Here is a 26,579-nt window from a genome sequence, read left to right on the forward strand (position 1 = left end):
AGAGTTTTTCATTTAACTTCAGTGGGTTCTGAACTAGGCCCTGAGTGGGGAAACAGTCAGTTAGGAATAAGCACACTACTGCTGTTTATTTTTTAATAAAATGTTTTAATGGTGCTAGAAGCTGATGCAGCAGGGAAAGAGTTCACAATTTCTACCTTCTGGCTAAACTTGAACTAAGATCTGAATCTCAGGACTCCACCCTGGAACATCTGTTGTTCAGCTGGGTTAGAGCCAAGCTGTTTATTACAATATTTATTAGTGAGGGTGAGTAGAGTTTTTGTTTGAAGTGATGAAGTCCTATACTCCCAAGTGTAATAGCCAACATAGATTTAGCAGAACTGCACATTTTATGGAACAGATATTAAATTCAATATGCAATTTTTAAACAAATAGTTATAAAACCATCTTTGCACTTGCTTCCTCTCTAAGCCTGATAAGAAGTTACCTAATCTGTTGTGTTCAAAGTATTAGAGCGACAAGGTGGGTGAGGTAGTATCTTTTATTGGACCAGCTTCTGTTGGTGAGAGAGACAAGCTTTTCAGTTTACACAGAGCTGTTTTTCAGGTCTGGGAAATGTACCCAGAGTGTCACAGCTAAATACAAGATGGAACAGATTGTTTAACATAAGTAGTTAACAGATATTTCAAGGGACCATTCAAGGTGAAATGGCCCATTAATGCCTCTCCAGTGATATATATGATATATGCCATCATTTGCCAGCAATGCCCCTCTGCCATGTACATTGGCCAAACCGGACAGTCTCTACGCAAAAGAATAAATGGACACAAATCTGACATCAGGAATTATAACATTCAAAAACCAGTAGGAGAACACTTCAACCTCCCTGGTCACTCAATAATAGACTTAAAAGTGGCAATTCTTCAACAAAAAACTTCCAAAAACAGACTCCAACGTGAAACTGCAGAACTGGAATTAATTTGCAAACTGGACACCATCAAATTAGGCCTGAATGAAGACTGGGAGTGAATGGGTCATTACAAAAACTAATTTTACCATACTAATTTCCCCCTACTGTTACTCACACCTTCTTGTCAACTGTTTGAAATGCGCCATCCTCATTACCACTACAAAAGTGATTTTTCCTCCCTTGGTATTCTACTGTTAATTCAATTGTCTTGTTAGACTGACCCCCCCACTTGGTAAGACAACTCCCATCTTTTCATATACTATGTATATATATACATGCTACTGTATTTTCCATTCCACGCATCTGATGAAGTGGGTTTTAGCCCACAAAAGCTTATTTCCAAATAAATTTGTTAGTCTCTAAGGTGCCACAAGGACTCCTCATTGTTTTTGCTGATACAGACTAACAGGGTTACTACTCTGAAACTTGTCTCCAGTCATAGGGTGTGTCATAACTATACAGGGAAGGGTAACAGCTCTCCTGTGTACAGAGACTCCAAATCCTTTTACCTGTAAAGGGTTAAGAAGCTCGGGTAACCTGGCTGACACCTGACCCTAAGGACCAATAAGGGGACAAGATACTTTCAAATCTTGGGGGGGGGAAAGGCTTTTGTTTTGTGTCCTTTGTTTAAGGGGTTGTTCGCTCTTGGGACTGAGAGGGACCAGACATCAATCCAGGTTCTCCCCATCTTTCTAAACAAGTCTCTCGTATTTCAAACTTGTAAGTAAAAAAGCCAGGCAAGGCGTCTTAGATTTACTTTGTTTTCTCAACTTATAAATGTACCTTTTACCAGAGTGTTTATCTTTGTTTACTGTACTTTGAACCTAAGACAGAGGGGGGTCCTCTGAGCTCTTTAAGTTTGATTACCCTGTAAAGTTATTTTCCATACTGATTTTACAGAGATGATTTTTACCTTTTTCTTTAATTAAAAGCCTTCTTTTTAAGAACCAGATTGATTTCTCCTTGTTTTAAGATCCAAGGGGGTTTGGATCTGTATTCACCAGGAGTTGGTGAAAGGAAGGAGGGGGGAAGGGTCAATTTCTCCTTGTTTAAGATCCAAGGAGTTTGGATCTGTATTCACCAGGGAATTGGTGAGAGGTTTCTCAAGGCTTCTCAGGGAGGGAATCCAGTGAGAATGGTGGCAGCGGGACCAGAGCTAAGCTGGTAGTTAAGCTTAGAAGTTTTCATGCAGGCCCCTACATTTGTACCCTAAAGTTCAAAGTGGGGATACAGCCTTGACAGGGTGGAAAGAAAAAAAAGGGAGGGGAAAGGGCAGCTGGGGGGGGGCAGGGAATACTGGGTTATAAATTGTTGTTATACGTCATTACAATGCAGGGGGGCAGATTCTGCCACCTTTACTCACGAGAAAATCAACAGGACTAGTTGTAGATTAATGTACTACTTCATTTGCGTAAAGGTCTAGTAAAGGTAAGACTCAGGTCCAGTACTGGCTACATCAATAAGCACTACTTAACTGAACCAGAATTAGTCAGTCAGATCTATTTAAACTGTAATTCATGTGGAACAGTGGCCTCAGTTGTAAATCTCAGTCCCTTGAGTAACTGAGACCTAATTAGAAGAACTCGGTTATCAAAGCAGTAGTTTTTGATGACCTCACTTCCTGTCTTTTTCCAACATATGACATATTTAAAAGACAATCCAAGTGTTCAAACAAGTTACGTCAAAAAATTAAAATATTCTAATTTTTCCTAAAATTCTCCTTCTTCCACACTGACAATGCATCTCTCTGGGATCTGCTATACATTTGATGACTTGCAGCTATACTTCCTTGCACTATGATCTCATCAGTTTTCACCATCTTTGTAAACCCAGAACTGGTTACTATTTGGATGGAAGATGCTACAGATGAAGTAGGGTTATTGATTCAGTATGTGGCACTCTTTCCACCAGCTTTGTAGTGAATTAATGCCACAGCACAATATTAGAAGGCACTATGCTGTAGGAAGATCTTGGTCACTCAGGTAATTAAGGATCTTGTGACTATTTTGGACAGAGTTTTCCATAGTTGTTAGAACATCTCACATACTTAAAGTTCAACATGTGCGTAAGTGTTTGCAGGATTGAGGCCTAATAGACGAGATTTCACTTTACAATACCAAACCTATGTTACACAGGAGGACAGACTAGATGATTTAATGGTCCCTTTCTTGCCTTAAAACCTATAAATCTATGAAATACTCCTCAACCACAATCTTTAAATTTTCTGCTGAACATTTTTGTGCCACTGGACCAATACCCATCCTTCTACCACTCTGTCAGAGTAGCCAGCAAGAAGAAACTGAGGAGGGGCCAGGTTTGCAGGGGCATATATTCAGCGCCATTAAGGCGCTACTCCAGTGGGCTCCATAGCCGACCCGACGGGAGCTGCTAAGGGAAAACTTTCCGACGACTGTGCATGCAGCGCGTACACACATAATTGGAATGGATATGAGCAACACATCTCAAAGAACAACAGTTACGAGAAGGCGAGTAACCGTTTTTTGTTGTGTTAAATTTTATGTTAAAAGCATTGCTCCCTCCCATTGCAGAGAAGACTAAATCTACAAGATTTAAAGAAACAGTGTCAAAATGTTCACAATGTAGGGCATTAAATATTAACACAATTAAAAAATTTTTGTAACCAGCAGCAACACAGTTTTACTACTAGTCTCATAAGCAGTTTACATTACACAGTACAAAGAAGTACTGACGCTTTGTACTCTTATTTTATATTTAGTGGTAGGTGTTTAAATTTAAGTAAGATAGTAATTTTTCCAGTTGCTATTCTTTTATTTAACTGGAAAAAATATTTAGAGCATTGCACTAATACTAAAGCATAGCAAGTGATGTATTAGTAGATAATATTTGCTTTTATAATAAAAATAATAACAGTCTTGATTTTGCCACCCATTCTTGCATAGCAAGATATATAATGCTCATGGTAAACCACATGCTTAGGGTTTAACTGATCGCCATATTGGGGTCGGGAAGGAATTTTCCTCCAGGGCAGATTGGCAGAGGCCCTGGAGGTTTTTCGCCTTCCTCTGCAGCGTGGGGCATGGGTCACTTGCTGGAGGATTCTCTGCACCTTGAAGTCTTTAAACCATGATTTGACTCAGACATAGGCTAGGGGTTTGTTGCGGGAGTGGGTGGGTGAGATTCTGCGGCCTGCGTTGTGCAGGAGGTCAGACTAGATGATCATGTTGGTCCCTTCTGACCTTAAAGTCTATGACTCTATGAGCAGGTCTTCACTACCTGCCGGATCGGCGGGTAGCAATCGGTCTATCGGGGATCGACTTATCGCGTCTAGTGAAGACGCGATAAAATCGATCCCTGATCGCGCTGCCGTCGACTCCGGAAATCCACCACGGCAAGAGGCGGCAGCGGAGTCGACGGCGGCGCGGCAGCGGTCGACTTGCCGCCGTCCTCACAGCCAGGTAAGTCGACCTAAAATACGCCACTTCAGCTACGCTATTCACGTCGCTGAAGTGGCGTATCTTAGGTCGACCCCCCGCTGTAGTGTAGACCTAGCCTATGACTCTACTACCTTTATAGGGACTGCTCGTGTATCTGGACACTGCTAAGTATAAGAGTGGTAGAATGAGGCCCATATAAACAATACCATCCCACAAGAAACCACAGCACTTTACAAACCTAAACTGATATACAGAGAAAATTCATTTTTAGTACACATGAATGTAGTTCCATTCCAGGGCTGAATTTAGGGCACAAATGAAAAACTGGGAGACATACTGCTAGAGAAATGCAGCCACATTTAGTAAAAAAATACAGCAAGGGTTTAAACAAAGAACAGCAACCCTACGCAACAGTTCAGGAAAGGAAGAACAATGCCTCATACAATTGAAAATGCGTGGAGAATATAGCTGACAGAACGTAATTACCACAACAGAATTTAATGAGGTTAGCATGGAGGTTAGCACTCATACCCTTAAGAAAAGTACCATGAGATCTTTAAATGACTACAAGTGGCCATGGCCTCAGTTATATATCTCAGTGAGACAACATCTGCCAGAACACAGTGTTCTCTAATATCAGGCTGGTCCATGCCTACAGAGAGAAGAGTTCCACCTATTGAATCACCAGTACCACTGTCTGTAGTCCTTAGGACTTCCTTGGATGTCTCCTATCTAGAAAAGTGATCCAACTGGAACCAGAGATCTAGGTGGTTCACAGCATAGTGTGGCATGGCACCAGGCCATTTTCGTATGTTTTAAAAATCTCCAGTGCACCACTTATAGTGGAAGTTATTTATTGGGATAGATCTGAACCACTTCTTTAACATAATACAAATCATTTTAAAAAAATCATTGGCTAGACCTCCATATAAGTCTCTATGGCAATGTCTTCACTGCCGAGTTAAGTTAAATTATCTGTGCTTGAGTTAGATTAACTCGAATGAGAGCTGCCACACAATTAAACAACACTGGAGTTGCAAAAATTATTGGATTGACAGCATAGCTTGATTATGTTAGTGTGACGTTGCACTCTATATGATTTTATGAAAATATGCTAATGAGTGTGAATATAATGTAACCGGAATATGCTTTATGCAAAAGGTCTCTTGTAAGGTATCATTACAAAGCTTATAATCTACTGAGTGTGGTCATCCTATTTGTATGTATGTATGTACCATTCTTGTATCTGAAACTAGAAATATGAAATATAACTCTGAGGGCCTATTGTAATTATGCAAAGTGTGGGCCATTAATGGTGGTTTGGAATCTTGATGGCTCCCATCACCCAAAACAATTGACTGTGGATGGTTCTGTTTGCTTGCAGGCCTTCCTGTAAGTCAGGCTGGGAGGAATGAAGGCTTGGGGTCTCACAGGACATGTGATCATGTCACCTGGTACTGAAATCCATCTTAAACCTGGTGCTTTTCCATTTAGGAGGAGGGGTGGGAACCCAGAGAGGGACAAAGGATTCCCGCCTTGTGCAAAGCTATATAAGGGGGTGAAACAGAACAAAGGGGGCTGCAATCATGAGAAATCCTCTAGCTACCACCTGAGCTGGAACAAGGGCTGTACCAGGGGAAAGGATTGTGCCCAGACTAGGAAGTCCAATCTGTGATAAAAGCTTATTGAAACATCTCTGAGGGTGAGATTTTATCTGTATTCAGCTTTCTTACTGTATTGGGTTTAGACTTGCATGTTTTATTTTATTTTGCTTGGTAATTCACTTTGTTCTGTCTGTTACTACTTGGAACCACTTAAATCCTACTTTTTGTATTTAATAAAATCACTTTTTACTTATTAATTAACCCAGAATATGTATTAATACCGGGGGTGGAGGGACAAACAGCTGTCCATATCTCTCTATCAGTGCTATAGAGGGCGAACAATTTATGAGTTTACCCTGTTTAAGCTTTAGACAGGGTAAAACAGATTTATTTGGGGTTTGGACCCCATTGGAAGTTGGGCATCTGAGTGTTAGAGATAGGAACACTTAAGCTGCTTTCAGTTAAGCCTGCAGTTTGTGGGACATCATTCAGACCTGGGTCTGTGTTTGTAGCCAGCAAGTGTGTCTGGCACAACCAGGCAGGGTGCTGAAGTCCCAAGCTGACAGGGAAGGCAGGGGCAGAAATAGTCTTGGCACATCAGTTGGCAGCCTCAAGGGGGTTTCTGTGATCCAACCTGTCACAGTTAGTATCTGATGAGTTGTGGTAACTCAGGCTGTAGGCTATACCCCACAATGGACTCGCCATCTCGAATTAAAAGCACCACCGCACTAGAGTTAGGGTTTTTTTGCATGGGTAGGAAACAAGCTAGCTCAGCACTGAAGGGAAGCACTATATCTTGTCATAACGGTATGTCTACACAGCAAATAAAAAAAAAATCCCATGGCAGTGAGTCTCAGAGCCTAGGTCAACTGACTGAGGCTCATGCTGCAGAGTCAAAAGTTCAAGCTTGGACTGTAGCCATGGCTCTGAAACTCGGCAAGGTGGGAGGGTCTTGGAGCCCAGGCTCATCCAGAGCCCAAATGTCTACAGTGATATTTTTAGCCCTTCAGCTTGAGCCTGAGTCAGGTGACCCGGGCTCTGCAACTCATTGCCTCAGGGATCTTTTTGTTTTTGCTGTGTAGATGTACCCTAAGAGAATACACCCCAAGCAATGCAATGGTTGTATTACTTTTAGAATCAGTGACCTAATTTTCAGAGGTGCTGAGCCCTTACAGCTGCCATTGATTTCAACATGAGCTGTAAGGACTCGAAATTCTGAAATTCAGGCTCAATGTTATCATCAGAAGCAGTGTCTCTGCAACGTGCACATGGTTCTGCTGCTTCCTATGGCCACCTTATAGAGAGGATCGTGTATATCAGCACAAGATTTGCAGGCTTAGCTAATTTGACTTAATTTTGTTTAACATAAATATAAGTAAACACCAAAGTTGTGATTTAATAATTTTGCGCATCCTTATTTTGTTTGCATGGGTGGCTCTTTGCATTAGGGATAGAACACTTTTTTATCCTGGGTGTTTATTTCTTGTACAAAGTATTTCAGATTGGCATCTGATGTTTTACATCAGAGATCCAATAGCAACAGTCAATTCTTGACTTTTTTCTCATTCTTTAATCAAGAGGCTTTAGAAACCAACACATTTACAATATATTTGCAAGTCACATACACAGTATTTAAATCCCCCAAGAAGAATTTGAGTATGACAAAAAAAAAATCAAGTAATGCCAACTGTACTTGGAAGCTGTGAACCTTGCAACTGTCAACACACAGTATGATGTAAACAAAAGGGGCCTTCTTTGTGATGGAGTTTCAGTTATATCATATTGTAGGTGATGACAGGCATTCTGAAATTGATTAGCACCTCTCCTGTTTGGGTACAATTAGACTTGTTTTGCAGGTGTTATGTTAAAAATGTATTTCAGAACTGAGTATGAACGTGCTATTTGGACAGCATGCTGCATATCTAGTATTGCATGGGCTTTGTTACTAAAACTTCCAGTTTCAGTTGAGCGCTGCAGGCTGTAAACTCTAAGGGCCTGTTCCCATACTCCTTATGAAGGCAAAACTCCAATTATTCTTAGACCAAAATCACAGCAGGCCAAGTTCTGGCCTTGAATATGTCCAGGCAGCATCCACTGAAGATAACAGAGTTGTGCAAAAGTATACTTTATTCCGCAAAGGTTCTTTCACTGCACCACCAGTGGATCTATCTTGTGTGAAGACATACATAGAGGAGCATGCTAACTAATGTTTTGCTAGAAGGGTATCAACAGTCTCCTTTGCAGTTTTTAACAGCTTGCACTAAGGACAGAAATTAGAATCTGGGATTCTCAAGCGAACTGCATGATGTTCCTTACAGGACACCCCATTATTGTAACAAAGACAACATTTGTCCAAATGAATACACCTCTACCCTGACATAACGCTGTCCTCAGGAGCCAAAAAATCTTATCGCGTTATAGGTGAAACCGCGTTATATCGAACTTGCTTTGATCCACTGGAGTGCGCAGCCCTACCCCCCCCACCCCCGGAGCACTGCTTTACCACGTTATATCTGAATTCGTGTTATATCGGGTCGCGTTATATCGGGGTAGAGGTGTACAATTAGATCAACTTGCGTCTCCGGAGAGACAAAACTGTAATGTGCTTTTTAAATGGCTTGGTATCTGCAGTGTGGCTGAATTCTTCCATTGCTCCTTAAATGTAAGATGCCAATAAAGAGTCTTTTACATTTTAAAAATTGGAATGGTTTGAGGGTCTATGAAACCCCTCCTGAAGAGTGCACCTTTTAAAATCTGTAATTCTATAAAATGCAGACATAATTCCCTTGCCTTTTATCTCAGAACAATGGAATAAATTTCATTTTAAATTATAGACTGGGCCAAACCTCCGAGCTGAACACCCTTAATGGTAGGGAAGGTTTTGAAGTTCCGATATAGCTTCAGACTTCACAGCTTAAGCTCATCCCTATTTCAAAGCGAGACATCAAGCCATTGTTTCCGTCACTGCCCATGGGAGCTGCAGAGGTTCAAAATTTTGTTCAACTATCGTTCATCTACTCTAAAGTTTTGGCTTATTCAAGTTACATTTTTGTTTCCAAATACAATTCTTGGTGCAATAACACATTCTTTTTATTTTTTTGGAAAAATTTCAGATGTTTAAGGGGTTTGAAAAACTGAACGATGTTCAGTATGTCTATACTCCTTTTGATTCATCTCTCTGTGGAGTGAAACTAGAAGCTAACAACAAGAAACAATATCTCCTCACAGGTAAAAGGCAAACAAATCTTAGCATATAAAATCCTTACAACCCCAACACTGTTTAATGATTTATCTAGTTGACTTTGTACCAAATATAGAATTAATATTGTAATTAGTAATTTATGGACAACAAAGTGATACTAACAAGAAAATCTACAGAGTCACATACTGATAATACCACCTTGGTTTTATATATTTAGAGCTCTGCAAATCTGATATCCACTTTATATTTGCAGATACCTATATCCGCAGATGTGAATATCCATGGACCATTTTTGCAGATTGTGGATTGGATGCGGATACAAATTTTGTATCCGTGCAAGGCTCTCTATATATAGTACCTTTCATCTTTCAGCAGTAGATCTCATAGTGCTTTAACAAAGGAGGTCAATATCATTATGTAAATAGCTATTTCTGTTACAAAGCCTGGCCTTTCTCTAGCAGGACTCAGTCCATTATTTTGTCCTATTACTAAATTAAACCCTAATCCTGCAAACAATTCCACACGTGAGTGGTCCCAATGAGTTAATTGGATTACTCACATGCCAAATGTGTTTGCAGGATAGGGTCCTTAATTACTGCCAGATGTTTGTAAAATGATTTTGGATTCTAGTTTCACATAGTACTGTTTTCATGTCCCTTGTTGGCAGACCATCAGCATCTTTTGAGAAATTATATTAACATTTTTCAATCTGCATGTAACAGCACAATAGTTAAGCTGAGCTGTTTAAATTGCAAGTACAACAACAGTTACTGAAAACATGTGAAATCTGACTTATTTGGAGCTACTAGTTTCAAACTTTACAGTTTTCTCACAATGTAGACTAGGGTTTACAGTGCACTCTGCTTCACACACTTTATTTTTGTTATTTCCCCCCATATAGGCCAAATATTAAATGATGGTAAAGTTCTCATCCATTTATGCAATTACATTGAACCGTGGGATGATCTATCCTTGTCTCAAAAGAAGAGTCTTAACCAGAGGTACCAAATGGGCTGTGGCTGCAAAGTAAGTATAGAAATCAGCAATAACAGTGACTGTCTAATATGTTCAAGGCTCAATCCTTAGAGGAAACAGAAATTTTTTCTTGGTTGGAACTGCAAAAACACTGTCTTATGTACAATACATTTGATAAATTATTTGATTTCCACATAACTACTTATTTCAAGATCAGTACAGACATTGTAGGTAAACTTTCACACGCTGAAAAAGTGTGAAGCAAATGAGAAATGTCATTCTAATGGAAATTTTGATGAGTACACTGAACTAACTTCACATTTCACATTTAGATTACTACCTGCTACATGGTGCCCTGCTCAATCACTACACCAAACGAGTGTCTCTGGACAGACTGGCTGATAGAAAGGAAGCTGTATGGGCACCAGGCCAAGCATTATGCCTGTATCAAGCGAAGCGATGGCACTTGCAGCTGGTACCGAGGTGGCCCCCCGCCAGAGAAAGTGTTTACTGACATCAGCGAACCTTAAAATGATCACTTCCTAAAAAGCCTGGGAGGCTAATTCCATCAAACGTTGCACGCTCACAGCTTTGAACCGCCAACATCTTATGTATCTGTTGCTTAGAAACAAAAACAAATTGTGCTGTACAAGTAAAGTACAGAGTTTGTGGAATTGGCACCCAGGCAAGAAGAAGAACAAATCTCTTGGAGGTAGCTTATAAAGTTCTGCTTTGTATACAGGGGCTTTAGTTGAGAATGGTCCTCTGTGTTCTCAGAGGCATAACAACTTTCCTTTTTACCAATATGAATGTAGAAGAACAAAAGAATGATCAGATTTTTGCCCCCTACTCCAGTTACCTAGCAGATTAAGAAAACCTTGTGTTTCAGTCCAAAACAGTCTTTCTGATACGTGAAGAATGTTTTATACAACTATTTTTTTTCTGTATGGAAGCGTTCTGATAAAAAAAAATAATTATTGTAAAGTGTATATGTAAAGTATTATAACAATGTGCTGTAAAAAAAGATTCAAAGATTCATGTTTTCTTCATATTTGTTGAAACAGGTTAAACATTTTTGTGATTAAAAACTTCTATGTTCTTTTCTTTTTTGTATGTTACTTAAATGTCCTATTTCTTACACGTGTATTGTAACATTTTTTAGTAATTAGGTTAAATATATATCTTTGATAATCACAAACGCCTATCCAATTCATTGATACAATGGATTGGCACATACTGTATAGAGAAAAGTTCTAATGCTTAGGTATTACACCAACAGAAAAATTATGACAATATGCACCCGTAGACTAGTTAGATTTACAGGAAAAGTAAAGCATGAACATTGTCAGTGTAGCAATGGCACCCGGTAAAGCCTCTGTACACGTGTGACCATATTACTATCATATTTCACTACTGCCCCTTTTCTAGCCTGAGATTGACTTCAAATAAATTTTGGGGGATTTCTTAATGATTTTTAATTCTTCAGATTTCAATACAAAATTTACCATTTTTTGGGTAGTCATTTGCACTTTGTGACAATGAATTTCGCAGCTTGGAAAAAGTACCAGAAAAGTGTTATCTTTTTGGAGGTTGGGGGGGGGGGGGGGAGGCAAGATTTTAACAGTTGAAAACACAATACTGAGCATGCATACATTTCCATATGTTTCTAAGTTTAAAGAGGCAAATTAATAAGGGATGGCAAACTTCAAACGTTTGGCACCAAAGTTGAGAATAATTATCCACATCTATCTGAACCTCTGGGTTTGAGAAACTGAATAGGAATCCTCATGAGATAAAGACTCTGTTCTGACATTTCCAATATCTCCTGAACATTGCCAGGTCAGAACCACCTCAAAAATACTCTGCTCCTTGTTGTGTTTTTGAATTTCACCATGTAGAGTCCAGATGTGGCTAGAATTAATGCAAAGGGAGCTGCCATATGAGAACTGAGAACAATAGTTAGATTTAATGACTTTGAATCTCAAAAATAGTTCAGGTTTGAATACAGCCATCTATTATTTGATATGAATGGATTCAGTAGCTTTGGAAATTACTGAATGATACATCATGATACAGTAATGGAGTAAATGGTCTTTGGAATTGTTATAGTTTATGGGGTTAAGAATACTACTTTCTGAATAGTGTCTATATTTATTTCAGAGTGGTAGGCGTGTTAGTTTGTATCAGCAAAAACAACGAGGAGTCCTTGTGGCACCTTAGAGACTAGCTAATTTATTTGGAAATAAGCTTATGCCCAAATAAATGTGCTAGTCTCTAAGGTGCTACAAGGACGCCTCGTTGTTTTTGTCTATACTTAGTTTGCCATGCAGCTCTAAGACCGCAATCCTACAAAACTTATGCACATGCTTAAGTTTATGCTCATCAGTAGTTCCATTCAACTCAATGGAAGGTGCACACATGTCTATTACATTGGGCAAACAATGCATACTTGTATAACTATGTGTTGTCATGACACTCTGTAGTTTATTGTCTCCGCTGATGCCCCTACGGCATCAATATATATTTTTACAATTGTGTAAATCCATGTTTACACAATAGACAATAACAAGTTTGAAGATGCTTCTGTAATAGCATAACAAATAATATATTTAAATATTTTCTGGCTAAGGATTTACATATTTATGCAACACATCAAGTTGGGGGGTATCTGTCTTGTTGGTTCTCATATATTGGTATTGCATGAAAATCATCATCTCTTTTGGGGATGACTGTGAAAAAAATGAAACCATAAAATAACTAAAACAATCCAACCCCAACAAGCAAAAATACCTAGGTTAGAAACCTCTAACATCATATGTAGTCACATAAAAGGAAGACTATTTAGCACTAAGGCTGAAAAATTTAATTTAGCACCGCACACAGCACCTGAGATTTACATCCAAAAAATGAATAATCCTACGTGCCAGTACCATTGACACTGCACTTTCTTAGGAGCAAAATGTGGGATAAGATCAGAGCTTCTGCCTTGCATCTGAATTTGCTTATACCTGTCGCTTTACAATAAAATAGGAAGTAGTGTTGTGTAGTTATTGCAGTACAGAGAACATTTTGTCCTTAAGCTATATAAAATGTATTAAATATTAATGGGCTGTAATAATTCAAGAAAAGAATTAGTAGTCAATAGATCAGAACACAGTAGTCAATAAAGCCTCTGGGGACAGAAAGCTTTATTTCTTGGAAGAGTAGGTCACCAGTACTACTTAATAATCAACATTTCACCCTGTATTTTATTTTAGACCAACTATGCTGTTTTAATTTATGGTAATGTATTAAAATACCATTAATTTCTTCTGATAAACATAAAACCCAGCCAGTATTCTGCTCTAAAAATGCAGTTTGCAAAAGCTAATTTTATCCATAGTTTTTTTATTATGATTATTTATAAAAATTATACGCTGTGAAAGCTACGCTTTTTCCAAAAACAAAAATGAACTGCAGATAAAATTTTTGGTAGTGTGATTTACTGCTAGTGCAGTGCATATATCTGAATATACTCTATAGGTATATGTAGTTAACTAGAACTCACTGCCTTCTGTCATACCAAAACAACTCCTAGATGAAGCTGCAATAGCTTTATGATCATACACATTTTCTATCCAACACCTGGCTAATTTAGTCTACAGTACATGTACAGTGGGATATTTGTTTTCAAATTAATTTTATTGTAATGGTGTATTTTGAACAGCACTATATAGTAAATGGATATTTTCTGCTTTGTAACTTGTTTATTGTACTTCTGTTTATATTTTAAAATTATAAAGTAAGCAGGCCTTAAACTCAATGAACATAACACATATTGCCTTCTTTCATCCTAAATTGTAAGTTTTTTCTTCAATATTTATATATGATTTATATTTCAAGCAAAACTCTTAAGTATGAATTTTACTATATGAAATATCAGTTTTCTATATTCAGTCTATCAAACATTTTACAATTGATTTGCCATAAACTATCCAACATAAGGTGTTTCAAAACTAGTGTCTGTTGAGTCTGATTTCTGTTTGAACTTAAATCTGACTAGATTTTCCATTGTGGAGAACAGAGAATCTGTCTTTCTAATAACAAGGGGAGGTTGAGCTTTAAAAGGATACTTCCAAATGAGTACTTATTTTACAGTATTTACAAGGACTGTAGGGGAAAAAAATCATCTACAGTAAAGCTTTCAACATGTATTTTCATATTAAGATTTTCACTGTATTAGCATTCATGTATTACAACCAACAATCTATTTTTAAAAGAGAATGTCCGCTTTCCAGTTCCTAAAACTTCAGTGTGTGTGTGTTTGTGTTACACTGAAGGTCAAGGATGAAATACAGCTTGCTATATCATTTAGTCTTGATTTGAATGTAACTCATCTGACTCATATTCACAGTTGGAAAAACGTAAGAGAAGGGAGGCTGTGCAAGTGAACAAAATGAAAAAAAAGCAAAGGTTATTACTGAAATCATTTAGTTATTAATAGCTAAATACTGTCTTCCTGTTCTTAAAATCATTCTAATTAAATGTTATCAATGTGTCCTACAAATAAGCCTGAACAGGGCACTTTTTTCCATGGGAAAATGTAAGGAGGCAGAAATGCAGTGAAAAAAGAAAACTAATTCCTGAAAGGAAAGCTGCAAACACGTGACCCAAGCTATGATGAGTTCAGAAAGCACCATTTTGTAAGGTTTCAATCACTTTTTTTTAGTGAAATGTCCCTGTTCCAAGAAGCAGCTCCCAAGCTTGCATCAGAGAATGCTATCTTTGTTTACTTACCTTTTATTGCCTTTGGAAAAACAGTACAAGAGGGCCAGGCACAAATGATCACTAGAGTATGAAAGAAGCAAAAGAAATAGAAGCATAACAGTACATCAAGCCTGCTGAGTTCAAAATCTCCTATTCTGAGAGCTTTGGAATACCGTCTTATCCCAAGAATCACAGTTTTAAATTGGAGAAAACAAGTTCTAGTTTATGCCTGGCGGAGAAACGGGTCCAGGATGTACAGGAAGAGAAGAAAAATACCTTCTTTAAAAATCAGAAATTATCTGTATAGGTAAAAGCAATCTCAAACCAAGCTGGATATTAATAACATTTAAATAAACATTCATTACCCCGATACGGCTTCAGCTCATCTACTGAGAAAACATCCCCCACTGGATCATCTTACATCTCTCCACAGAAATTCCAATAAAAGCTATCTAGCATATTTTTTTCTGAGCCACAGAGTTTCCAAAACTTCCTCCAGAGGGAAAAACAAACAAACAAATCTACATCTAGCTTTCCTCAGTCACTGTAGCACATTTGAAATATGCATGACAATCCAATACAGAGACAAAGAAGAGTTGTCTTCAAAATAATATTCATTATACAGGAAATTGTCAACACTCCACAAACTCAGTCAAGCCTTTTGCAATCAGAAGTTCAACAAAAGGCAAAAAAATAACCTCCTTGCTCAATCACTATTACTGTATAGAATCCAAATAGGTAAGAGGACAAGAAACAACTCTCAAATGCATCTTGCAATATGTTAACAATCCCATCATCTGTCAAACAATATTTTATGCACTCACAAATAAATACACATTAATAGCTTTCCAAATTTTCATTTCAACTTCAGGATCTGAATTCAATCTATGCTTTAAGATAGCAGCCAGCAGTGGACCTTGGGGAGATGGTGGTCTTTCTGCAGAGCATTATATGCGAGGTACAAGCAGATTAACTGGAACCTCAACCAATTCTTGTGACTGAGCAATGGGATATTTTATTCTCAATTTTTGTAATTTCTAATTAGCAGATGTACAAGCAAAATTAGGCTTTTTATAGGCTAGCAAAATAATTAAAAGAGCACAAATGAGTCACATGAAGGTCAATACTGACCAGCTTTGTTCTTGGCCATCTTCAGTACTCTAACAAAATGTACAGTATCTAGCATGTGAAAAGGTATACTATGATTTGAAAAGGTGTGATTCTTATTATCTGTCTATAATGAATTAATCCCCAAAACAAAGGACACTTGTTCATTTCTCATGTTTCACTTTTTAAAAATTGGAGAAATTACCAAGTTTTGGACCTTGATACCAAATGCATCTACACTCATGTCAGGGAAAGTCCTCCCTATTCTCAAAAGATCCTTGGGGGTTTGGACTGCTGGAGATTCATGGCTCTCGATCTGTAACTTTCTTCCTGGAGAGCTCCTGTTCACCTTTCACATCAAATATGTGGCTATTATTGAAGCTCCTCATGAGGTAGGAGAAAGGATGGGAGTGCTAACCTAATAGTCCATAACAGCCAGGATTCTCCATGAGGCAGCCATAAAAAGGAACAGGGATTTTGCCTCCCTCACAAAAGCTGAGAAGACAGAGTAGAATAATAGGAAGTGATCAGAGAAGGAGATGGGGGACTGTGGATGAAACTGTAATCAACTGAAGTCAGTGGGAGTTTTGCCATTGATTTTAATAGGGTCAGGCAGGATTTTATCCAGAGTAATGTAGTGTCAAGTGGAGCTACACAGCAATCATGGTTCAATGACCTATCATTGACTGCTGATTGCTAATGTTCAAATCACGGCATTACAGCAGTACATGGTACGTTTGAGTCATGATGATGCAACATTACACAACAGATATTGAAAGGTAAAGTTGGGGCTTTGTGCTGAAACTGCTTTGTGCCTCATTGCTACTTCGATCCAGTGCAAATGGCTCTCCAGCTCTGCAGGGTTGAATGCCTCTCCTCTAGACAAATATAGCTATGGAAGAATCTAGAAACATTTAGAAACAATAATAAAAGAAAAATTAAAAGAAGGCTGCAAGATAAGACACTAAGCCTGTGCCAGTCACGCGATTCCTGCAGGGTCTAAATATGGGTGGAGGACCATCTCTTGCAGGTTTGCTAGCAGGTTGAATATTCTACATAAACCTGAATCTCCAGAAAAACAATCACCTTTATTTACTCTCAGCACTTCGGTCCTCCCTCTGTTTACACCTTTTGATATCTTCAGAAAGGACCAAGATTATCCCGCAGCCCACCCAGAGAACTCCAGGGAACAGGTGTCATCTTTGAATCTCCACTGGTCTTCGGAGGACGTCGGATGGATAGTCCTGACTCCTTCAGTATCTTATTAAATGAGCTTCCGTGTAAAGCCTCCACCTCACCCGCTCCATATTGTAGCTGAGGCCTGGCCTGATATGAGTAATTAACACATGGAGGGAGGTCTGATTTTGTGGAAGAGAGAATTAGGGAAGGGAATAAATCATCAGGTTGAAAACAGAATGTCTGTGCTAAATAAGACAAGTAAACAGATCAGCAGGCTAAGAAGACAGAATGTCTGAGCCAACTAAGATAAGAAGGAGAATACGCAGGGAACTATTTACTATGAACTAGATAACAAGGGACAAAAGAAATTAGGAATGTAGAGATGAGATAAAGAAGAAGTCAAAGCAAGGATAGTGTAGGCGCAGTGGATGTTGCACAGGGATTGGTTCCTGAAAAGTATCCAAGCCAATCCAAAAAAGTGTGATGCAATGTATAGTAAATGCAATGAGATGTGTAATGTACATAAAGGGAGAAGGTTTGTGTGTAACTTTGAATCTGTGATGTACCCTGCATCAATCCCCCCTGCGTCTGAGTCTGATCAACTCAGCGCAGCAGTGCTGTATGCCAAACAAAGACACCTGAGTGACAAAGGCGGGAGTCGAACTGAGTTCTTAGGAAGCTGAATGGAAAGAGGTCTCAGAGGGAATCCCAACATATATGTGGGTCTTCATATGGAGGCAGAAAGCATCTGCTCCCCTCCCCCATAAAAGGGAGGGAGTGAAACTCACCTGCTCCTGCTGCCAGCTGACTGTGAACTGAGATGCCTGCAGAGCTACCCCAAAATTCCTGGTGAGTTATCTAGGGAACTCCCAGTGTTACCTAGCAACCATGCACTAGGGATTATGACATCTGTCCTCCTTAATGTGGTTGCTTAGCTATTGAGACTACTGAGTTGGGATTATGGGGCCTCAGCAGCTTGTTTAACAGATAGGAAGCTGGCATTAGGATCAGGATTGTTATCTGCACCTGGTGCCATGTGGCGTGTGTGGCTGGCTAGAAACTTTCAACCCCCAGAAATTCATGGATTAAGAGAAGTAGTAGCCCTTACTTGGCGATTCCTCAAAGACGATGCTCAAGGAAGCAGCCACATTGGGCCTCTGAAAAACCCCAGATCCATTGGAGAATTGCATCAAAAGGTATGAAGTATGTGGGGGCCCTGGGTGAGGTGTGAGCATTTGTTAAGTGAGCAGAAAATCTGGGAATTGTGAACAGCAGCAGCTCAGGTGCATGAAGATAAGAGTTACTGAAACAACCCTGATTTTAGAGCGGGAGGGATAGTTCAGTGGTTTGAGCATTGGCCTGCTAAACCCAGGGTTGTGAGTTCAATCCTTGAGGGGGCCACTTAGGGATCTGGGGCAAAATCAGTACTTGGTCCTGCTAGTGAAGGCAGGGGGCTGGACTTGATGACCTTTCAAGGTCCCTTCCAGTTCTAGGAGATAGGATATCTCCATTAATAAGATAATAAGTATTCTGGGATGCATCACACAGGACTAGACTGGCAACACTTCCATAAAGTATTCCCTGCACTTTAGCATTTATATTCTTTCGTTTGTTAGAACCAGTTTGTCTATCTCAAAGCTGAAGGCAGTAATCTTTCAATTACCACAAAGATGCTTTCAAGAGGTTACCTAGTATTATGCCACTGGACATTTCCAAAAGGACATTTAAAAAAAATAGACAGTGAATGAATGAATCATGGGTGATTATAGCTCCAGTTCTATCCATACAGTAATTGGCTTTTAATGTTACTATTTGCACCTACCATTTCCTTGTGATTTGGGTAGAATGTTTGTTCAATTAGAGGGAACTTCTCCACACCCAGAGTTTTGGAGATGGATACCAGCTGGGCAAACTGTAAAAGAAAACAAAGAAAATAACAATGCTGAAAGACAAAAACCAAATTCTGCTGATATGACCTCCAAATTGTCATTCTGCATCTTAATTTTTACATTTCAAAAACTCAAGATCAAACACATATATGTATGTTATGTTCCTTTAAATTCAGCCAGATTGTGGTTCTTTCTATATTCTAATGAAGCATATATAACAGCTAATCATTCCATAGCATATATACAGATAACATACATTAGGCTAATGGCTTTAGATATCTTATACTTGACGTATCGTAAGTGTATTTTGTGATAACATAATTATATAAGAAATGTTACATTTCTGTAGCACCTTCCATCTCAAAATCTTGAAGTACTTCACAATTACCAATTAAGCCTCCCAGAACCTTTGTGAAGTTAACAGGTCATTTTGAAAGAAGGGGAAACAGAGAGAGGCGCTAAGTGATTTCCCAAGATTACACAGCAAGTCAGTAGGAGAGCAAAGAATAACATTTTAATTTCCTAGCTCCGTGTCCTGTGTCTTGATCACAAGACCATCCTTTCAATATCTTTAGTCAAGAAAGATCCCAATTATTTAACAGAATATGTGTTATGTGCGTTGTATGCAACAGTTTACCCAACACAGAAATGCAGTCACCTCTTGTGTGGATTGCAGTAACTAACAGTGCAAAGCAACACTATTCAGTAGTTTAGGACAGATAATGAAGAGGAATTCCATATTAAATATACACAACTCAGAAATATCTGTGGGCTGTATTATAACAGTTTAAAAATCAAAATCACTTGACATTACAGCTAAACAATTAAGGTTTCTAGGGAGCAAGAAGAGTTTGGCAGTCAGAAGACCCACTATTGTTTCAAGCCTCCAAAGCTTTTAGCATGTAGGTGCCTGTGATGTATTTAATTGTTAATATGCCAGCCTCAGACAAACAAATTAGCACAACAGTATGAATAGCACACTTCGCTGGTAAAAAAAAAAAAAAAAAAAAGTGAACAAAAAAACTCTGTACCATAATGTAGTTGGATCAAATACCTTCTCTGTTAAAGCAGTTTAGTGCTCGGGGCATACTGAAAACTGTAGAAGGGAAATAAGGCTGATGAAAGCTTTGTGTTGGATTTACAACTGGCACAGAGGATTTGATTAATTTAATGGTGTTTATTTAGCTCTTGTTTTTCATAAACACATGTTCAACTTTGTAATACCCATGGAAAATGCCTTAACATTGAGTAGTTTTCAGCAAAAGATGAATAAATGCTAACTAGTGGGATGTATGCAGCGTTGCTGTAGCTGTGTCAGTCCCAGGATATTAGAAAGATAAGGTGTTTGAGGTAATATCTTTTATTGGACCGTCTTCTGTTGGTGAGAGAGACAAGCTTTTGAGCTACACAGATGTGAAGAAGAGCTGTGTGTGAGCTCGAAAGCTTGTCTCTCTCACCAACAGAAGTTGGTCCAGTAAAAGATATCTCATGCACCTTGTCGAACTAGTTGAATAGCATATAATATACAGTTATAACCAAGGGAAAGGAAATGTTATGCAGAATACCAAAATAGAGAGGCTTACGGGTAGGATTCCTGACAGTTTATTATTTATCCCAGTCTCAGATTAAAGAACGTTGGAGCCTCACACACTAAGAATATTGGGGACTTCCCACCTTCCTTAAAGCACCCCTGCCCCATACATAGCCCACCCCACATAGATCCCAGAATGTCCCTCTCTCCCCCCCAACATCCACACCCTCAAGTGCCCCTCCCACCCCATTCCACAGACATACCCCTGAATACCCCTCCCATTCCATATATATCCCAACAATCTGCCACCACCCTCCATTTACCCTGACAGCCCCCAACATCTTAGATCCACTGACCACAGCCACCCAACCTCACTCTCCCAACATTCCCCACTGGCTTCCAACCCCGCAGACTCCAAATCACTCCCCACTCACTCCATAGCCCACCAACAAGTCGCCCCCAGGACAAGAGGGGTGGCCAGGCCAAATATGAGTGTATGGCATTGCAACCTGGAGCAAGGAGGGGTCGCAGCACCACTCAATTTTGGTTTTGTTTTTTCCCCCAGTGGTTGGGGGGCCCTGTACAAGTGCACTGAGGGCTAATTGGTTAATCTGGGCCTGATTTATTCCTATTCCAATCACAAAACTCTGGAAGCCCCTGAATTTGAAATCACAAACAAATTCTACCTATTAAGCACATAACTCTTGCCATGCTACCTGCTACTTCAGAATATACAGAAAACATGGTGCCCCATATTAAAAACCATTTATTTAAACAAATTTGTTTAAATAAAACCTTCTCAATAAGACATGATCTGTTTATTGTATTTCACTACGGTGATTAGCAAACAGTCAAAAGATCAAATATCTAAAGAAAATGGAGAATCTGCACCATGTTTTAAGTAATTAAATATAATTAGAATTCAAGATGAAAGCGAGGAGTGAATTTAGAGACTAAGTCTGATGTATATAATGCTCCATACTCAACATTGAAACAAAGTGCAGTACAGAAAACATTTCTTCTCAGCAAGAGCAATGTTGGTCTAAGTCTCTACATCAAACCAAATAAGGACTAAAAACAGGATACAGGAGAGAGAGATGCCTAAACCAAACTCTCAGATCTATCTCGAAGTATTGTCTTACTTCCATTTCTTTTTGCAAAACCTTCCATCTCAAATTATATCATACTTTTGTTTCAGAATACCCCTGATGTTATGGTGTGATTACATTTTGTTAAGTATTTTAAAGGTAAGAAAACCTGGGGAAGAGGAGCTAGATATTGTGCATAAATTATAGTCATAAAACTTTTTTTAAATTGGCAATGTGACAACTGCATTGTACAATGGCAATGTAACAATTTTTAGATATATGTAATTTAAAAAAAAAATTGTACCATTAAAGGACCTATTCAAACTCAAACAAAATAAGGTCTGAGGATGTTCACAATCCAAATCCAGAGGTGCATTCAAAGTTTATAAACAGACCCTATCTTTGGGTTGTATAGGGGTTTTTTTGGGGCTCCAAACCTGCAAAAACACAAGGAATATGCTTAACTGCAAGCATTGGAGTAGCCCCTGTGGTTTCAAAGACACAGACTCATATTGGCGACAGGGCAGATGTGCACAATACAATTGGCAACTCCAGAAGGCATTGTGACTCAAGGAAGAACAGTGCCCCCTGGAGAATCCTGCTGCGCATAGGCAGTGTGGCTCTTGAACCACAGTTTAAGATGGTGCAGCACATGTTCCCACATTGGCTCTACCTCTCCCTGCCTGTTATGAGTAGACTAGGATTTAAAAGTGTGCTGTCAGATCATGGTAGCTAGTTTGATTTCACTAACACCTTCTAAAAATGTAGTCTAACAAGGCCTACTCACACTTTTAAATCATAGGCAAGATAAGGAAGGCTACCCTACTGTATTAGGGTAACGTCCATCCCTGTGCAAGGGCAAGATGGTTGTCTAGCGCATTCTTAATTGTCTAGTCTACTGTTAAATGCCTTCAGTGACAGGACTTACATGACATGCAAGACATAAGTAGACAGATGTTATTTAAATAAAAAATTAAGTTAAGTATTATATATGGATGCCAAAAACACTGGGCTATTTTAACCATTATCTTTTTAAAACATAAATCCATAGGCCTTCACATTTCACCAGGAGAATTTTCAACTTCTTAGAAAAGAAAGAAGTTCAAGTTCTTTTGGTTCTAATTTTAGTTAGTTGAGTTTCCTCTTCATTTTTAAAGACTGTGTCTTTGTCCTTTTCAGCTGTGACAGGGATGAGAAAGATTCACAATTAAATATATTTATGGCTTTCAAGGTTTTTCTTAAAAAAATTCTTGTGGCTTTATAACATTTTTTGTAATGTCTCTTTCATCTTTGCCTATAGATTTTTCTCTCTGAGAGAGAGCAGTGGATGGCTAGCTGCACTACTTCTACAACAATGCATCACACAGATAATAGGAAGCACTTAGCCAGAGAGCTCTTTGATTTAATATAAAAGGCTCATGGGTTTTTGTTACAAAGCGAATGGGACACTGTAAATTTGACTGCACATACTGTACTATAGGCAGACGGCTAACAGTTATAGAATTTCTGTTACCATCACAATTAAAGGGTTGGATAATGACCTTGCTTACTATTTGCATTCTATTAGAGTGCACTTAATTACAGGTATGTACCAGTGAAAAGATAAAAGTAATGCTAAAGCTGCAGTGTGGGGTGGGTTTTTTTGGAGGGTGGGGGAGGAGGTAATTTAACTATGAAGTGAGTTACTCCAGACTGGCTATCTCTAATGATTAGAATTTTATAATCCTAGCATCTTGATGGAACTATACACCTCTACCTCGATATAACACTGTCCTCGGGAGCCAAAAAAATCTTACCGCGTTATAGGTGAAACCGTGTTATATCGAACTTGCTTTGATCCGCCGGAGTGCGCAGCCCCGCCCCGCCCCCCCGGAGCACTGCTTTACCGCGTTATATCAGAATTCGTGTTATATCGGGTCACGTTATATCGGGGTAGAGGTGTATATTATTGTGTACTTCAAAGATAAATTTCTTTCTGCGTTCTTCTAGTGTGTATATGTACCATAGTTCTCTGCTGGAAAGAATCAGAACTCCTGAACTGTGCACCATCAATCCTATAATTCTACAACTAGCAGAGATTTTCCTTTATCTCAGTTGATAGAGGCCTGTACTTTTTGAGCAGGAGGACCTAAGTTTTGCCCCTACTGCTGCTTTGAGATTCCAACTGCTCACAGAATACAGCATAGTGACAACCATGAACTCCTAGGTGGCAACACATATAAAGATAGGTACTATGTTTGCTCTTCTCCACTCCTCTGAGTGAGTTCTTGAAGATAATTGTTAACAGTTCCAAGATTGCTTCAGCTAGTTCCTGAAGTACCCTAAGATGAACTTCATGAGGCCCTGCATACATATAACTTATCTAAATATTCTTTCACCTGTTCTTACTCTATTTTGACTTGCTTTCCTCACCCTTGTTAATATTGTGTTGAGTACCTGGTCAGTGTTAACCCTTTTAGCAGAGACTAAGCCAAAATAGTCATTAAACATCCCCAGCCTTCTTAATGTAATCAGCTATTAACCCTCTTTCCCCACTAAATAGAGGACCTGCACTTACCTTTGTCTTTCTCTTGCTCATAACATATTTAAAGAACCTCTTCTTATTACCCTTGATGTCTCTTGCTAGGTGTACCTCATTTTGTGCCTTAGCCTTTCTGATTTTGTCCCTACATGCTTGTGCTCTTCTTTTGTACTCCTCCTTAGTAATTCGTCCATGTTTCTACTTTTTCTAAGTCATCAACAATCTCCTGATGGAGCCATACTGGAATCTTAACATTCTTCCTCTCTTTCCTTCTTATTGGGATAGTTTTCAGGTGGGCCTTTAAATATTAACTCCATGAGAAAGTGCCAGCTCTCCTGAACTCCTCTTTCCCTTAGATTTTCCTCCCACGGGACCTTACCTACCAATTCTCTGAGTTTGTTGAAGTCTGCTTTTTTGAAGTCCATTGTCCTTATTTGCTGCTCTCACTTCTGCTTTTCCTTAGAATCATGAAATGTATAATTTCATGATCACTTTCACCCAAATTGCCTTCCACCTTCAGATTCACTACCAATTCCTCCCTTTTGGTCAGAATCAAGTCTAAAATGGCTGTCCCCCGGAAATGTCCTCCACTTTCAGAAACAAAAAGTTGCTCCTAATACATTCCAAAAACTTAGTGGAAATTTTGTGTTTTGCCATATTACTTTCCCAACAGATGTGTGGGTAGTTCAAGTCCCCCCTTACTACCAGATCTTGTGTTTTGGATATGCCAAATATCTCATGCACCTCTTCTTTATGATTTGGTGGTCTATAGTAGACCTTTACCATGATGTCACCCCTATTTTCTACCCCATGTATCTTCACCCAGAGACTTTCAACTGGTCTGCCTCCCACCCTCTTCTGACTTCAGAACAAGTATATATATTCCCGATATATAATATACCTCCTCCTCCCTTTTTATCCTGCCTGTCCTTCCTGAACAAGCTATACCCCTCTGTACCAATATTTATCCCTCCAAGTCTCTGTGACAACAATTAAGTAACAATTTACTAATTTAATGTACTAATACTTCCAGTGCTTCCTGTTTATTCTCTATATTCCTTGCATTTGTGTAGACATGTAAAATGTTGAGCAGATTTAGGGACAGGCCCTATGGCCTTTTCAAAGGGAAGGAAGGTAAAATCCACACATGATGTAGGGGGATCTCTGTGATGTGATTTATCATGGGAGGTGGCTTTACTTAGGCTGAGACCTTTTCAGTAAGTGTGGATTCTGTGATTTGTATTGTTTATTCTTTCCATTTCTGTTGTGTTTAGCATGTGTTATTCTTGTTATGCTCTGCATGATACTGGCTCTCTATTGTGATCAGCCTACATTACTCCTGTTATGCTTTAATCAACATACTTTTCCAAAGGCCAAGTCTGCACACTGTTGATTTGTTATCCGATACAGAATGCAAGGACAGAGGGAGAAGGCAATTTCTTTCCATGATACAGTTTACACAGTGTTGGCTGTATCTTACATATTTATTTTAATCATTATTTCTGGGCATGATAGACAGCTTGATAAAAGGAAACAAATTTTCAAAGTTAATGCAAACTTTGACATAACAGCTTAAGAATGAAACAGTGCTTCCCAAATCAGTTTGGCTACATTAAGGACCTATAAAAAAGATTTGAAGCTGACAGAAGAACTTGATGTCCCTCCAATATTTCCCACTGTTACAGTGCCAGGCCAAAGACAACACAATGTGATTATCAATGGGAAGACAAACCTTTTATGGATCCTGAAGCATGGTTAGAGTGAGAGTATTCTATGCCTTAGATAGCTGACATGGTATCAGTCACATCAGAGTGACACAAATGAATAATAACAGAGAACACTTGAATTTCTCTAGGAAACAAAGAAACACTTTTAATGAGTAACTCTGGAGCTCTCTCTAGCTTACATTTTACCAGGGTTGCTTCCATGGGAACCAGGTATTTCCAGAGCAGTTAGAAACCAACAGTTGAAGATGACAAGAGCAGGTAGAGAATCAGAGTCAAAGAGAAAAAAATTCTTCCTCTTGGCTTGCAATGCCAAGGTAAGGAGGCATCTGACAAAGGGAAACACTTGGACAGGTGAAAGTCAGTGAGCAAACATGTAAACAATAAGGAAAGTGGGATTAAAGGAAGACTAGGAATGAAAGAAAGTAAGACGAGTTATAATCCAGTGCACATGGCTTGAGAGGAAATTCACATCCTGATTCTGCAAACTGCTCCATGCAGCCATATTCCTGCACTATTGTGGAGCCCCTTTTTAGTCAATGGAAGCAGGAGTCTGCCTGCATGAAGCTATTTCTACGATCAGGGCCTTACTTTGTACTTATACACTTAAGACTGAGGAAGTTCAAATATAAAAGGGAATTGCTCATTTTACACCCATCTAAAGATATA

General features: G+C 38.9%; 2 protein-coding genes across 2 annotated transcripts in view; one reads left to right on the forward strand and one right to left on the reverse strand.

Moving 5' to 3' along the window:
* Positions 1–12,341, forward strand: part of TIMP4 (TIMP metallopeptidase inhibitor 4) — a 49,486-nt gene extending 37,145 nt beyond the window's left edge. Inside the window, exons 3-5 of the mRNA XM_024211971.2 lie at positions 9,062–9,176; positions 10,052–10,176; positions 10,458–12,341. Of these exons, the coding sequence (XP_024067739.1) occupies positions 9,062–9,176; positions 10,052–10,176; positions 10,458–10,655 (438 nt within the window). The 3' untranslated portion in view covers positions 10,656–12,341. The remainder of the gene's footprint in view (positions 1–9,061; positions 9,177–10,051; positions 10,177–10,457) is intronic.
* SYN2 (synapsin II) overlaps positions 1–26,579 on the reverse strand; it is a 204,316-nt gene that overhangs the window by 150,276 nt on the left and 27,461 nt on the right. Inside the window, 1 exon segment of the mRNA XM_026656697.1 lies at positions 18,980–19,069. Coding sequence (XP_026512482.1) covers positions 18,980–19,069 — 90 coding nt within the window.

Source organism: Terrapene carolina, unplaced genomic scaffold, assembly GCF_002925995.2.
Source record: "Terrapene carolina triunguis isolate 2854851 unplaced genomic scaffold, T_m_triunguis-2.0 Scaffold232, whole genome shotgun sequence".
NCBI classification, from domain to species: domain Eukaryota; kingdom Metazoa; phylum Chordata; order Testudines; family Emydidae; genus Terrapene; species Terrapene triunguis.